General features: G+C 35.7%; 2 protein-coding genes across 9 annotated transcripts in view; one reads left to right on the top strand and one right to left on the bottom strand.

Annotated features, from left to right (window-relative positions):
• NF1 (neurofibromin 1) overlaps positions 1-14,938 on the bottom strand; it is a 265,517-nt gene that overhangs the window by 52,131 nt on the left and 198,448 nt on the right. The window lies entirely within an intron of this gene.
• EVI2B (ecotropic viral integration site 2B) lies at positions 49-12,926 on the top strand. Of its 3 annotated transcripts, XM_041726984.1 has the most exons (3): positions 49-1,128; positions 1,420-1,486; positions 9,238-12,926. In XM_041726984.1, the coding sequence occupies exon 3, from the start codon at positions 9,253-9,255 to the stop codon at positions 10,621-10,623; it is 1,371 nt and encodes a 456-aa protein (XP_041582918.1). In that variant the 5' UTR covers positions 49-1,128; positions 1,420-1,486; positions 9,238-9,252; the 3' UTR covers positions 10,624-12,926. The 3 variants fall into 3 exon arrangements, with proteins under 3 accessions (XP_041582918.1, XP_041582917.1, XP_041582919.1); XM_041726983.1 differs by lacking the exon at positions 49-1,128 and having other exon boundaries at positions 1,372-1,486; XM_041726985.1 differs by lacking the exon at positions 49-1,128 and having other exon boundaries at positions 1,443-1,486; positions 9,241-12,926.

The following is a 14,938-nucleotide window of genomic DNA, read 5'->3' as shown; positions in this document are numbered from 1 at the left end:
CAATAAATAATAAATAAAAATATTTTTTAAAGATTCTTAAAAATTAGTGCCTTTTAAAAAATAACAAATTAGGTAACTACTTTCACATTCAATATGTAGGTCAAACATTTTCGGACAAAACAGAAAGCTTCTATTGCAAGAATATTTAAAATTCATCACTCACTAACACCCTCAGAATAATGCTATCCAAGGACAGTTCACGAACAAACAGAAATGGTTCCTTTTCAAACTTGACAGTGTTTAAACATGATAGATTAAGATACATTTTGAGTTCAAATTTTAAAAGTTATTTTTGAACAAAGAACATTTTTGTTTTCTATCCCTGGATGTTATGGTCCACATACTCAATTCAGGAATTTTAAAATAGTGAGACAAAAGTTTATAGTGTTTTTATTATATCTGCTTTATAATTAGACCCCTTAAAAACAAAAACTATTCTTTTTGTAACAAGTTATAAGTACCCTGACATTAAGAACTAGGTCTCAACAGTTCATGATTCTCTGCAGTGACCAGGGTAAAACAGGGCATGGTTTAATACTTACCTTATCTACTATAACAGGTGTTATGCTAGGCACTTTACATTTATTTAATCCCATAACAAATTTACAAATTAGGAATTATGACTTCCATTTCTCAGATAAAGAAAGAGGCTAGAAGGTTACTTGCCCAGAGAAATTTTTATTTAGACTGACTCATTCTTTTTTTCAATATACTTTGCTTATTAGTTAACTTAAGGAATCATGATCACCAATTTATTTTACTTTCCACTGAGGAGTACCTACTTTGTGGCTAATCAAAAGCTATGCACTGGAACTTGAAAATCATTTAGTAAAGTACTTGGTCAAAAAAATTTAATTATACTTTTTACCTGGGCTTTGTCTAAATTATGGATGAGGAAATAATGTTAACATTTACTGGCTTCCTACTGTGTGTGAGGTACCTATACATGTTATCTTATTTAATCTTCACAGTAACTCAGTAAGAGAAATATCCCTCCAGAGCAGGAAATGATGACTCAGAATACAACTTGCCTAAGGTGATCAAGTAAACAGAACACATCATTCGCTTCTTATGTAAAGAAATCTCACTTTGGGTAGTAACCCAAGAGGAGGTTTTTCCTTAGAATAGGTAAGTTCCCCTCTAAAGCTGTATTCTAAATATTTAAATTATATAATCACATAACTAAAGAGTCTCAGATATTGACCTACCAATATTAATTAAAAGCATTCAAATCTTAAAGCTGCAAATTGTGTTTCAAAATAAGTTCTGTTAAAGTAGTGCACTTCTTAGTCATTTTGTGGCTTTATTGCACTTCCGGAACCAACTATCAATAAACTTCCTCTTTTTCTCCGGAAAGCATTTCAGTTTGCTACAGGACCATTTTTAATCTGAACTGAACCACCCCTTTTGCTTTCTTAGCCAAATCGCCAAAATGTCCAGATAGAACAAGAACTTAGCATTCTGCAAAAAGAAGTTAACAGTTGAGGTAAGAAAATTTTCACACAGGCAATCTGGCTTATCTTTGCTTTATATAAAATTTATTTTTAAAACTAAAATGTTAAGTATTTCAAACTTAAACTCTGCTAGTCTAAAGATGTCTATAACAGGTTTTGTGATTTTGTTGCATGGAATGAAAAAATATCCAATGTTGAGTTTGCCTTGAAGAAACATTTTCAGCTAGATTTGTATATCATAGCCCTTTTAAAGTTTATTCAATCACAATGGTGGATTAGCCTTAGTTCTGTAATTAAAAAGTTCTGTAATTTAAAAAGTAAACTATAACCATGGCAGATAAAGCTAAAGGTTATAAGTAAAACTAGAATCCATGGGAAATGACCGAATTTACAATCCCCAAATACCAACTGTTAAAATTTGTAATTACTTTCTATAAAATTTTCCTATACATAATCCACAGATTTATTTATTTTTAAATCCCCTATAGTTTCTATGGGATTAGTTTAATGGTCACCTCCACTTAATTTAAAAAAGAAATCAAGGGAGTTTAGATGAGGTACTCAATTACTGTTATTACATATGCTTTGTTTTTTACACACAGAATTTCTATATTTAAGTAATAATGGTTATAGAAAAATATTGTAGTTGTTTAAAGCTCACTATGACAAAACTGTTATGATAAAATGTATGTACATACATTTGTATCATCTACATATTTATGCCATACATTATTATCTGAGCTGTTGGTAAACACTGTAAAATAGATAAAGAAAAAACACAGGATAAATAACAGAAAATTGCTAATATGCATACAACATGCCTACTATGTGAATAAACAGGGTAATTACAAAGTAAATATCCTCTAAATAAAAAGTGCAAAGAGTTTAGTTTACACAGACTTGTAACATCACAGAATATAATAAATTCATAGTGGGTGATACTCTTTCAACATTTCATAACTATTTATCACTTTCCCTTATAGAAGTCCACTTTGGATTTTTTCTAAGTAACTATTACAAGCTAGAAAATAAATATATTTATCTCTTTTTTAGACAAGATTTGTTTCTATATATTTTTAAAGGATCAGTTCAAAATTTAGAGTGTAATAGTACATGAGTTTTCCAACTAATTCCTATATAACACTACTTAGAAGGAAATTGTGAATTCTAAGTTCAAATTTGTTAAATATAAATCTGATGCCTTTTATTGTCCAATCTTTAAAAGTCACCTCAAATATGACAGCTTACAGGCTAACCATTCAAGACTCTCAAAACTGTTTTCATAGAATCAGAAGACCAAAATGGTTTTCTGGTAGTTCTTTTTCTATTCCTTACTCAAGACTGCCTCCAAAAGTTATTTATATATCTATTCCCAGAGAGCTCACATCTCCCTCCCTCATTAAGCATTCCTGCTTCATAATTTTACTATGAAAGGCAGTGCAGCTTATTTAGTGACATGTAACAGAAGGAAGGGCTCTGATACACCACTGACACGATTTCTTTATCACTGCCTCTATTTACAACTGTGACACTCTGGCAAGTTATTCCACAACTCTGTGTCTCAGTTTCTTTATCTGGAAGATGAAAGTAAAGCTACCCTGCTCTACAAAATAGGATAGTATCTAACATTTAGTGGGTACACAGTAAATGGTAGTTATTATTATTGATTAAAGTCACCAAATATTTCCTATTATAGTTCAAGGTTAATTTCCCTTTCTATGCCTCAAGATACACAATTGCTGTTTTCTTCCTTTTATGATTTAATAACCAGTTGGAGATATACTACTAGTAAATTTCAATCTATTATATCTATATTGTAACTTACTAAATCAAAGTAGTAATAATATCAAAGTCATACTGATTCAGGTATTATTTTTGATATTGCTTCTTATACTTGCCTTTTTGTCTAAGAGACTCTCCAAAAATCTCCTTGATTCTCTTTAAATGACATTTCTTACCATATCCAACATAACAGGATCAATTTTAACTGTACTCTTTATGTACTTATACATCATATTTATGAGAACATGTCTAATACATGAGGACTCCTACCATCATGGTAACTGCGGAAGATGTTTGGTTAAAAGAGCTGATGTTTTCCTTCCTCTTAAAACATTTTTAAATATTCAGGAAAAACAAAGGACCAAAATCACAGATTTATTTTATTTATTTATTTTTTAAAGATTTTATTCATTTATTCATGAGAGAGAGAGAGAGAGAGAGGCGCAGAGACACAGGCAGATGGAGAAGCAGGTTCCATGCAGGGAGCCTGACGCGGGACTCTATCCTAGGACTCCAGGATCACGCCTTGGGCTGAAGGCAGATGCTTAACCACTGAGCCACCCAGGCATCCCCCAAATCACAGATTTAGATCTCAAAGTGCCAACCCATAATGATGAGCAAAATACTGCCAATATGAAGGTAGGCAAATTTGGGATTTGCCTGTTCAGCAGACTAAGGGATTTCTAGAAAAGTGCTATATAGAATGTGCATGAGTTCTTTAGAATAATTAGCAGTTATGTCTTGAATAGTGCCAGAAAAAATTTAAAAAGAGAATCTCAAGAATACTTAGAATGGATGAGAACCTGTAATGAAAGCCTAGTGAATTCGAGAAGACGGGGGAGTCAAGTTCTTCATTGTGGGAAGACCGCTCCTCCTTACCACTTCCCTGTGTCCACAAATACGGACCAGTGACAGAGAGCAGCACTTCATGGTTCTTCCTTCCATCTATTTCAATCTTCTCCCCCAACTTCTAATTTTGCCCACTTTAATCATCTACCCTAATTCTTGCTAACTGTGTAACTACCACTTTTTCTTCAGTTTTTTACTAACTTTTCAATACTTTCTCTAGTCCACTGACCTTCCCTTTTCACATATATTTGCTCCTTACTATAATTTATAGTAAATTTATTTTTCTCTTCGGGTTTTTATTTCTTTGCACTCCCTTTTTCATTTCATCTTGACATTTTCTCCCTTTTACTCCCCTCCCCCATGTGATTCATTGTTTCTACCTTCTCTCCCTGCAGAAGCAATGTTGGTACTTCAGGTACACATGTTTACATATTTAAAAAATACATATGTTAAATAACTTTCTGCACTGGTAATAACACTGGCCTTACTATTCTGAGTTAGAAGAAGTCAATTTCCTCACTATTATGCCCCATGTTTATTCTGCTATTAAATTCTGCTCTTTCTTTTCTGGACTGTTCTGATTTGCTATAGTAGAATTCTACCACAGATTCTAGCATTCTGATGTAGCAGACCTTAGGAGGGTAGAAAGCTAACTGATGAGTGAGAAGAGATAATAAGATTGATAAAAAATAGAATTTGGTTTTGATATTGTTGTAACCCTTAAATGACAAGTAGAAAAATCTCATATATTGAAGGTTTATGGTCTTCCTATTGAAAAAAGAAGCTATGAACCTACCAAAATGGATCTTACAAACTAAAGTGGTTTATAATTATGTTCCTGGTCTCAGTCTTTCCTCCTCTAGTGCCTTTCTTAGCTAATTGAAAGAGGAACTGCGTGGGTTTTTTAAAAATTTCAAGCGAAGTCACAAAAAAGGGAAATATTTTTGGCTGAAGACAATTCATGGCCTATATTTTCTGTTGCTTTAGATGGATGGCATTTTTTAAAAACTAAAGTGTAACTCTGAAGAATGTTTTCTCGGGGGTGGTGGTAATCTGAAGAATAGCAAGTGTGAACTGCACAATGATAATCATCATCTGCACAATGATGATTCAAATCCCCACATTTATGCCAAAAGTTTCAATTTTTCCCATTAAACCTTTTACAAAATGGATAAAAAGCATAATTTAATAACTTAGATTTCATCTTCTCTGCTTATATTCTGGCAGAAGTATTAATAAATAGTGAAAAGTGAAATGGAAAGGAATCATGAAACCAATACAGGTTAAGTTTCCTGAGCTCCTAACATGTAACACTTAGCTGTAAAGGAATATATGGTGGTTTAGGGAGTAAAAAGAGCACATGCTTGTGAATCAGATGGTCCTGAGTACAAATTCCCAATCTGTGATATAATATACATAATAGTGATAGAACACTGGGCAAGCTCTTAATGCATGTGAATTTGCCTCTTTATCTGTAAGTCAAGGATTTCTCCATTTTCCTCACAGTCATTTAAAGGTTAAATGAAGTAAAGTTATATAAACATCTCAGATAGTACAGTACAGAGTATGTTCTACATAATTTTTTTTATTTCTTTTATGCCTTCTTCAAGGTTCTCGTTTGAATGGGTGGGGATAATAAAAAGAAAATGTGCAAAGTTAAGAGTAATAAAAAATAACACAATTATTTAAGAGAATAAAGATGTGAGGAGGACCATGAATAATTATCTAAGGAATCATAAAGACAAAAAAAGTAGGAAGATTCAGGGAATGGCTAATCTCTCTGGGTTGTGGTCAGTCACTGAGAACTTGATTTAAGAAGGGGAATTTAAACTGAGGTCTGACCAATGAAGACCAGTTCAGATAGGAAATGAGGCTAGGTTTGGGGGAGGGGAGTGTGGGACACTCTAAGAGGGTAAGAAACAGTGTTATTAAAAATGTCTATTTAGAGGACGCCTGGGTGGCTCAGTGATTGAGGATCTGCCTTTGGCTCAGGGTGTGATCCCAGAGGTCTGGGATCAAGTCCCACATCGGGCTCGCTGCATGGAGCCTGCTTCTCTTCCCTCCGCCTGTGTCTCTGCTTCTCTGTGTCTCTCATGAATAAATAAATAAAATCTTTAAAAAAAAAAGTCTATTTAGGGGAAAAAGCACGTGTCTGGAAAATACTTAAGATGGGAAGAGGTGCATTTGGCTGAATGAGAAGTTTCAGTCTTGAGACCTAAATCAGGACTGGCAAACTCAAGCACAAGGAAGAAAATTCAGTTTAGAATTTTTGTCTTGACAGCAACAGGGAACCTATTAATAAGGGAGTAGTAAAGTGCCTATAAATGCTTTTCAGAATATTAATTCTTCAGCATTATGCAGGAAAATTTAAAGGAGAAAATTTTTCAATTTAGCCTTGAAGTATTAGAAAGAAAATTAAAAGGAAGAGACCATACAGGGGGAATAAATCACATGCCCTCTCCTGAAACAGGGTAATGTACCACCATTGCGTACCAAGTGGTAGAGGAGGAAGCAATGAAAACTACTCAAATATGCTGAAAAGTCCATTTATTTGCAAAACCTGAGGAGTTCCTCTTCTGTTATCATACTCTGCCTAGAACATCAAATCTCTCTCACATTGGCTTAAGAATCATAGAAAAACTAGTTTCTAATCATATTTTCCCAGATCTAACACCCTGAGATGTTCCTTTCCCTAATGTTAAGAAATAATGAAATGGTTCTCATTGTGTTTAATGATGTACAAAATGGTCTATTACACCTAGAGCTGAAAACCGCCTTAGTCTAACTCCTCACTTTAGAGAGAAGGCAACTGAGACCAGGAGAGATGAAGTGACTAGTTCTCACAGTGAGACAGAGTGACTAGTCAGATGCATAGCCACATGTTGGAAGTAGAACTGGAACTTACTCTTCAAGTTTTAGCACCTACCACATCCCACAAAAAGCCCTGCCTGCCAAACTTACACATAAGCCTTCTCTTCCCATGTCCATATGTTGGTTCCCCTGCCTGAAACATTTTATTTGCTTAATTCCTTCTTACAGATCTTTCAAGACTCAGTTCAAGTTTTACTTCTCTGAGAAGCCTTCCCTGAAAGCCTCCCAGGCTATGTTGGTTTCTTTGTGCATCTCTTGTGTACCTTTATGAGAAAACTTATTAAATTATCATAATTATTATTTGCTCCCACCACTAGAAATATTTTTGGGAGGCATTATCTCTTAAACCTAGAACAGGCCTGACACAATAAATGAATAAAAGCAGCAGTGGGACAACTTTATCCACTGGACAGAGCTGATTTAACCAGATTCAAAGATCATTTAGGATTCTGAGTTGAACTGACTCCTTTAAGAGTAATAAGATCCTAAGAGTACCTGGGGGTAGCTCAGTTGGTTAACTGTTGGACTCTTTTTTTTTTTTTTTAAGGATTTTATTTATTCATGAGAGACACACACAGAGAGAGAGGCAGAGACACAGAGAGAGAGAGAGAGGCAGAGAGAGAGGCAGAGGGAGAAGCAGCCTCCATGTAGGAAGCCTGATGTGGGACTCAATCCCGGGACTCCAGAATCACGCCCTGGGCTGAAGGCAGGCGCTAAACCACTGAGCCACCCAGGGATCCCCAAGTGTTGGACTCTTAACATCACCTCAGGTCATGATCTCCGGGTCAGGAGATGGAGCCCCACGTTGAGTTCCTCATTGGGCTCCATGCTCAGCACATGTCTACTTGAGATTCTCTCCCTCTCCTTCTGCCCCTCCCTCCACTCATGGGCTCATATGTGCATTCTCTCTCTCAAATAGATAATCTTTAAAAAAAAAGAGTACAAGATCCTAACATAAAGACACAGTGCTAGACTCTGATGATGCTGTAGAGACTACTAGCATGATAGACTCTGCATAAAAAACTTCAACAAAGGTAGTACCATAAACAAAACTAGAAGAGGAGTCAGTTTTGACATGAAGATGAATTGTTTTAAATATGCTAAATTTGCTGACGGCAGGATATATACATGGAAATATCCACCAAAAAGTTATGAAAATGGAACAGAATTAAAGAGATTTAGGCTGGATGTGCAGGTTTGGGAGTTAAAGGCATACAGGTGAGAGTTGAAATTTTATAGAATCAGGATCAGAGAATACTAGCTAAGAATGAGGACTGAATATGAAGTACCCATATTTAAGGAGAAAAACGGGCACCTGGGTAGCTCAGTCAGTTTAAGTGTCGGCCTTTGGCTCAGGTCCTGATTTCAGGGTCCTAGGATTGAGCCCCAAGTCTGGCTCCCTGCTGAGCGGGAAGCTTGCTTCTCCCCTCTCCCTCTGCCCACCCCACCCCCCACTCATGCTCTCTCTATCTCTCTCAAATAAATAAATAAAATCTTTAAAAAGAGAGAAAAATGGGAGCTGGTGAGATTACCATGAAAGGAAGACTATCACAAAGAGCTACTTGAATAGTGCTGAAGGCATAGTCAATAGCATCAAATGTGGTCAACAGAGGGAGGGGGAAAAAGAGAATAAAGAAAAGATTGTTGAATTAGATAACAGATGATCACTGGTGTCCTTCAGAACAACAGGATCAATGTATTTCCAGTAGTAAGGAAGAGAAAAGTAAAGAGCACATGGACCAAGCAGCCAGGCCTATGTATTTCAGAAGTATGACTGTGAAATGCAGGATTGTAATGTAATGAAGCTGGGGGAGCAGCAGGGCCAAGTACAGATCCTATGAAAGAATTAAGAGAGATTATCGCCTATGAGGTCCAACTATAGTAAGTTAGAATATATTCAAGAGTTGTTTAGGGATCCCTGGGTGGCGCAGCAGTTTAGCGCCTGCCTTTGGCCCAGGGCGCGATCCTGGAGACCCGGGATCGAATCCCATGTCGGGAATCCCACGTCGGGAATCCCACGTCGGGCTCCTGGTGCATGGAGCCTGCTTCTCCCTCTGCCTGTGTCTCTGCCTCTCTCTCTCTCTCTCTCTCTCTCTCTGTGACTATCATAAATAAATAAAAATTTAAAAAAAAAGAGTTGTTTATACTATAATGTCCCAAGTCTACATAACAAACAATAAATACTTATTAAGTACCTACATACTTTGTGCCAGATACGAAATAATACCTGTCTTTCTTTCTTTCTTTCTTTCTTTCTTTCGTTATAAAACCACTGGTAAAGAAGAAACTTTCTGAAATGGATCCCAAATATTTCATCTTAGTTTTGTTTTGTGGACACCTCAGTGATACATTTTTCTCAAAGACAGAAGCAACGACAACAGAGAAGCAACCACAGTTTACTTTATTTAGCTCATCAAGGCAACATAACTCAGCTAATTCCCAAAACATAACAGGGAATCTTATGAGTCAACCAACACAATTCAACCATGTTTCTCCTGCACAACCAATACCAACTACCAAAGATGCTGTTGGACAATCAACACCAGCTGCCTATGCTTCTTCTGAAAAACCAGAAGCACACACTTCTGCTGGGCAACCACGTGCCTCTAACCCCACCAAACAACCAATTCCAACAGCCAACACCTCCTCCCGACAAACAGCACTACTGGTGTTTACTTCTGCTGGACAACTAACCCCATCTGCCCCTACTTCAACCAAACAACTGCCACCATTTGTCTATACTTCCACTCAACAACCATCATCTGTCCATACCTCTTCTAGAAAACCAGTATCACCAACTGTTCATAATCCGTCTATACAACCAACACCAAGTGTCAAAAGCTCAACTAGGAATACTCCAGGATTCATCCTAGAAACTACCAGTAACAAAAATATCTCACATGAAACTACATCTAATTCAATAGCTGCCATATTACTTGGTGTAATTCTGACTTCTATGTTGGTATCTATAATCATAATTCTACTATGGAAATGCTTGAGAAAACCAGTTTTAAATGATCAGAATTGGGCAGGTAGGTCTCCATTTGCTGATGGTGAAACCCCTGACATATATATGGATAACATTAGAGAAAATGAAGTGCCCACAAAACGCACATCAATTGTTTCACTTATGCCCTGGAAAGCAGGCAAAAGCACACTGTTAGCTGATGACTTGGAAATAAAGTTGTTTGAATCAAGTGAACACATTGAACATTCCAACAACCCCAAAATAGAGAAAATAAAAGATCAAGCAAATGGTACATCAGAGGAGAGTGCTGGTGGATCAACCATTGGCACTGCTGTTTCTTCTTCAGATGATGCAGATCCACTTCCACCACCTCCTCTACTTCTTGATTTGGAAGGACAGGAGAGTAACCAATGTGACAAACCCACAATGACAGTTATATCTCCTCTTCCAAATGATTCCACTAACCTCCCACCATCTCTGGACTGTCTCAATCAAGTGTGTGAAGATCATAATTCTGAGTTCAAACAAACATTTCCACCTCCACCTGACTCACTTAACTTGTCCCTGGCACCAGGAGATTTCATGAAAAACCAGGAAGATTCCAAAAATGAGATCCAGTGTCAGGATTTCTCTATTCCTCTGGACTCTGATCGAGATCACAGTGAATCCTTGCCACCCCCACCTGAAGAACTGTTATAAATAGTATAACTTGCTTTTTAGCTGATTTTCCATCCTTCTTATGAACTCCATCTTTTGTTTTTCTTCATGTGATGATGGCAACCTATAGCCAATTTTTATTTTTATTCAGGAACTACCTGAAATCTGTTCAAAATCCATGTGCATAAGTAGAACTTACTTTTAAAAAATGATGTAATAGTCATCTATTTACCGGCTATAGTACTTAACTTTAATGTACAGTACATTTTATATATGTATGTAAATAACCATTTTGAAAACAAATACTCTACATACACTTAATATCACCTAATAGATATTTTTCCTCCTGAAAAGCTGTGTATAAAGTTACCCTGAATAAATAACATTTTGTTTTTCCATTTCAAAGTTTGAGGTGGGGGGAGGGGCATGAGGAATTAAATACATACTCCAAGTTTTAAAAAAACTCCAAGTTTTAAATTAATACCTCAAATATTAAATAACTATTCCAATTAAATAACTATTCTATTGTGGGGATGAGAAACTAAAATGCATGTTGAGGATACAAAAATTTTTTTTTAGCTCTCATTGGAAGCAGTAAAGCAATTCTGTTAAAACATCAAATGGAAGGGGGTGTTGGATTGGGGATATCTACTCTGAAAAAATAAGAACATGCACCATAAACTGTAGACATTTTTCCCATCTTGTTGGGAGAGCACAGTTTCTAAAACTAACATCTTTAAAGATTTTCTTCTTTCTATGGCTCAAGCACCCTAACAAAAGAAATCTTACAAAGGAAAATAAAACCACATACACTAAACCACACCTCAATGGCTTCATTCCAAATTTGAATGATTTTTCCAAGAAAAACAGACTGTATCAAATACAGATGGTTCTCAACTTTCACTAAACTTACACTTTCTGACCTTATACACTTAAACTCTTAAACCACCATTCCTATGTAGAATTTCATCTTTCCTCCATAAACTGATAAGTAATGAATCTGAGTTATCAGAGTAGGGGTGGACCCAATCTTTGTCAGAGTCATGGTGGCAAGTATTCCATGGCTATGCTTGTGGCGGTACCAGCCTGTGCCTGCAAAAAAGCAGCATGCAGTCTTCCTTCTTACCCTACCCTAACCCCTGGGGGAAATCTCGCTCATAATGAAATATGATGGTCTTGTTGGTAGTTTAACCTTGAAGAACCCCTCATAGTTCTGGGGTTTTTCAAAACAAAATATAGTATTTATTTGTAGCACTAGTGTTCACAAAAACACAAAGCTCCATCTTTTTGGACAATGAAATTTTATATACAGTATTTCCCTTTAAATCTTTTAAACCATCCCTTACTGACCATTAAAACTTTTTATTTACAGAAACATTTCCTTGAACTTATTTTTCCTGATGTTTATTTCCAAAGCATGTTTATTATCATATTAGATGGGTACTCAGTCTTCCACATTAAAATATTTCTTTCATATTGTCTTTCAAACTTAACACTTTTAAGGTTAATTTACCCAGGAGCAAGCAGGAGTTTAAGAATTCCCTATTAATTTTCAGAATTGTAAGTATTCTAGTCAGCTTAAATATGTTTTTATATTTGGTCAAGACTTTGATGTATTTAAGCCATCATAATATTCTTTATTTTACACGTAAGATGGTTACCTAAGAGGCCTTTTCCACACTTTTGCTCTTCTTTCTCATCACCTTCTTTTCTGATCTCTTGAAGGAGAGATGCTGGGATATATAGGAAAATGCCAACTCTTACAGATAAACTAAGAGCTGATGATCTATCTGGTCACAGTCTTATCTGATTCTTCAAATTCTATATGCCACTTTCTTCCTTCTGTTCTTTGTATAACCAAGGAACAGACTAACAGCAGCTAGTTTTGGGGTTGTTTTTAATTCTCTGCCAGGGGGAGAAAATAATTCCCATTTACTGCGTGTAATTTTTCCCCACTGAGGTCAGTGGAAGCCAAGCAGCCAAACAGTGGCAACCCTTGCTTAATCAGCAGAAAGAAATGCAAGCTAATGAAAGAAATACAGGAGAGAAGAAAATGCTGGAACGAAGAAAAACCTACAAAAAAAAGATCAAAGAACCAGGATCCAGAGCAAAAGAGAAAGTTTATTTCATGAATATGGCAAAAGGACAAGGCACAAAGGAATAAAAAGTAGATTGAATGACAACATAGCAGTGGTGCTCCTATCACATCAGCATTAACCAGATTCAGAAACAACTCTAAAGACCATCTAGTTCCACTCCTTTTATTTGTCAACTGCTGAAAATATACGCCGGAGAGAGGAATGACTTGTTTAGTAGTGGTATTAAAAACTGAGTTTGTTCACTGACTCCTGGTTCAGCACTCTTTTCACTAATATAGGACCAAAAGAGCACCTACTTTGTGCACTGTGACATATTATCATACATGTATTCCATTTGACGCGGTAGTGGGAGACACAATGACGTGACTTGTAATTGTTATTACCTAGTTCTAATCAAAAAGTAAAGTATAAAATATCAGGTACCTAGAATTAAAACATTATAATAATCATGTACTGTGATACTGATATATGATTAGATAAATAGAATGGAAAGTCCAGAAACAGACTCAACTCTCTAATCACTGGAAAAAACTATGGGGACAATTGGATAGACATTTGGAAAAAAATAAAATTGGATCCATACTTCACACTACATTAGAATAAACACCAAATAGACCAGAGATCTAAACATAAACATGAAATTATACAAGTAATAGAAGAAAATCTAAGAATTCCTTTGTGATTTAGAGATGAGAAAAACATTCCCAGTTGAGATTCAAAATCCAGGAACAATAAAAAGGAAAACTCAATTATATAAAAAACTTTTAAATGTCAAACAAAACAAACTCTACCACAATAAAGTCAAAGATAAACTGGAAATAAATAGAAAATGGAAAAAAAAAACCCTGCAATTCTAAGGCAAAGGGCTAATATCTCTAAATTAAAAAAAAAAAAAAATCCTATTTAGGGGGAGGGAAAGATCCACTACAGAATAGAAAAAATTTGCAAAACGTAAGACAGTTGGGACACCTGGGTGGCTCAGTGGTTTGAGTGTCTGCCTTTGGCTCAGGGCGTGATACCGGGTCCGGGGATCGAGTCTCGCATTGGGTTCCCTGCAAGGAGCCTGATTCTCCCTCTGTGCCTCTGCCTCTCAATCTCTGTCTCTCATGAATAAATAAATAAAATCTTAAAAAAAAAAGAAAAGAAACATAAGAGACAGTTAAAGAAGAATTTAAATGATTCCTAAAAGGAAAGATATACAACCTTCTTCAAAATAAGAGAAATGTATTTAAAATTTCATTGAGGAAAAAATAAATAAAATAAAATTTCACTGAGCTACTCTTATCTATCAGATTGATATAAATCCAAAAGTTCAACAACAAACTGTATGGTGGGGTGATACAGAACTGACACCCTGATACACTGCTTATGGGATGGCAAAATGGTATGGACTACAGAAAAGAATTTGGTAATATCCAGAAAAGTTCCAAATGCATTACCCTTTTACTCAGCAATCCTATTTTTAGAAATCTTTTTCAAAGATTCATTGGACAAAATATGAAATTACTTAGATGCAAGGGTAAATATGGGCATTATTTGTAATAGCAAAAGTCTGGAAACAAGTGAGATGTTCATCAATAGGGACCAGCTGAATAAACCATGGTACTCTTCTAAATGGAGTACTATGCAATGCAAAATGAATGTGAAAGATCACTATATACTGATGTGGAATGATCTTCAAAATATATTTAGGAAAAGAAGAACAAGATGCATAACAGGAGGGGCACCTGAGTGGATCAGTCAGGTAAGTGTCTGACTTTTGGATTTGGCTGGGGTTATGAGCTCAGGGTCATGGGATCAAACTCTGTGTTGATCCTGTGATGGGCTCTGCACTTAGCATGGAGTTGGCTTGTCCCTCTCCCTCCCTCTCTGCCACTTGTGCTTTCTCAAATAAATAAAATCTAAAAAAAAAAAAAAAAAAAAAAAAAAGTGTAACAGTATATTTAGTATGCAGCCCTTAATATAAGAGAATATGAACATAATAAAATACCTAATTTTTATACATTTGCAAAAGAAAAGAAAAGGAACATTGTTAAAATACAAACAAAAGCTGATACAAATAGTTATCAATGGGAGGAAGAAGAGTGGAATAGAGTGAAGGGAACAGAGAACCAAAATTTCTCTGAGTATACCTTGTTATATAGTTTTGACTTAGCAGTCCCTATTAAAACTGGTAACTAATTGAAACTAATGATTCTAACTTCATATAAAATTTGTGATACATATAGAAAAAACATTATTTCAAGTTGCATTAGAGC

This window comes from Vulpes lagopus, chromosome 12 (genome assembly GCF_018345385.1).
Source record: "Vulpes lagopus strain Blue_001 chromosome 12, ASM1834538v1, whole genome shotgun sequence".
NCBI lineage: Eukaryota > Metazoa > Chordata > Mammalia > Carnivora > Canidae > Vulpes > Vulpes lagopus.
The sequence above is the reverse complement of the archived record's forward strand: the minus strand, read 5'-3'. Positions and strand labels throughout refer to the sequence as shown.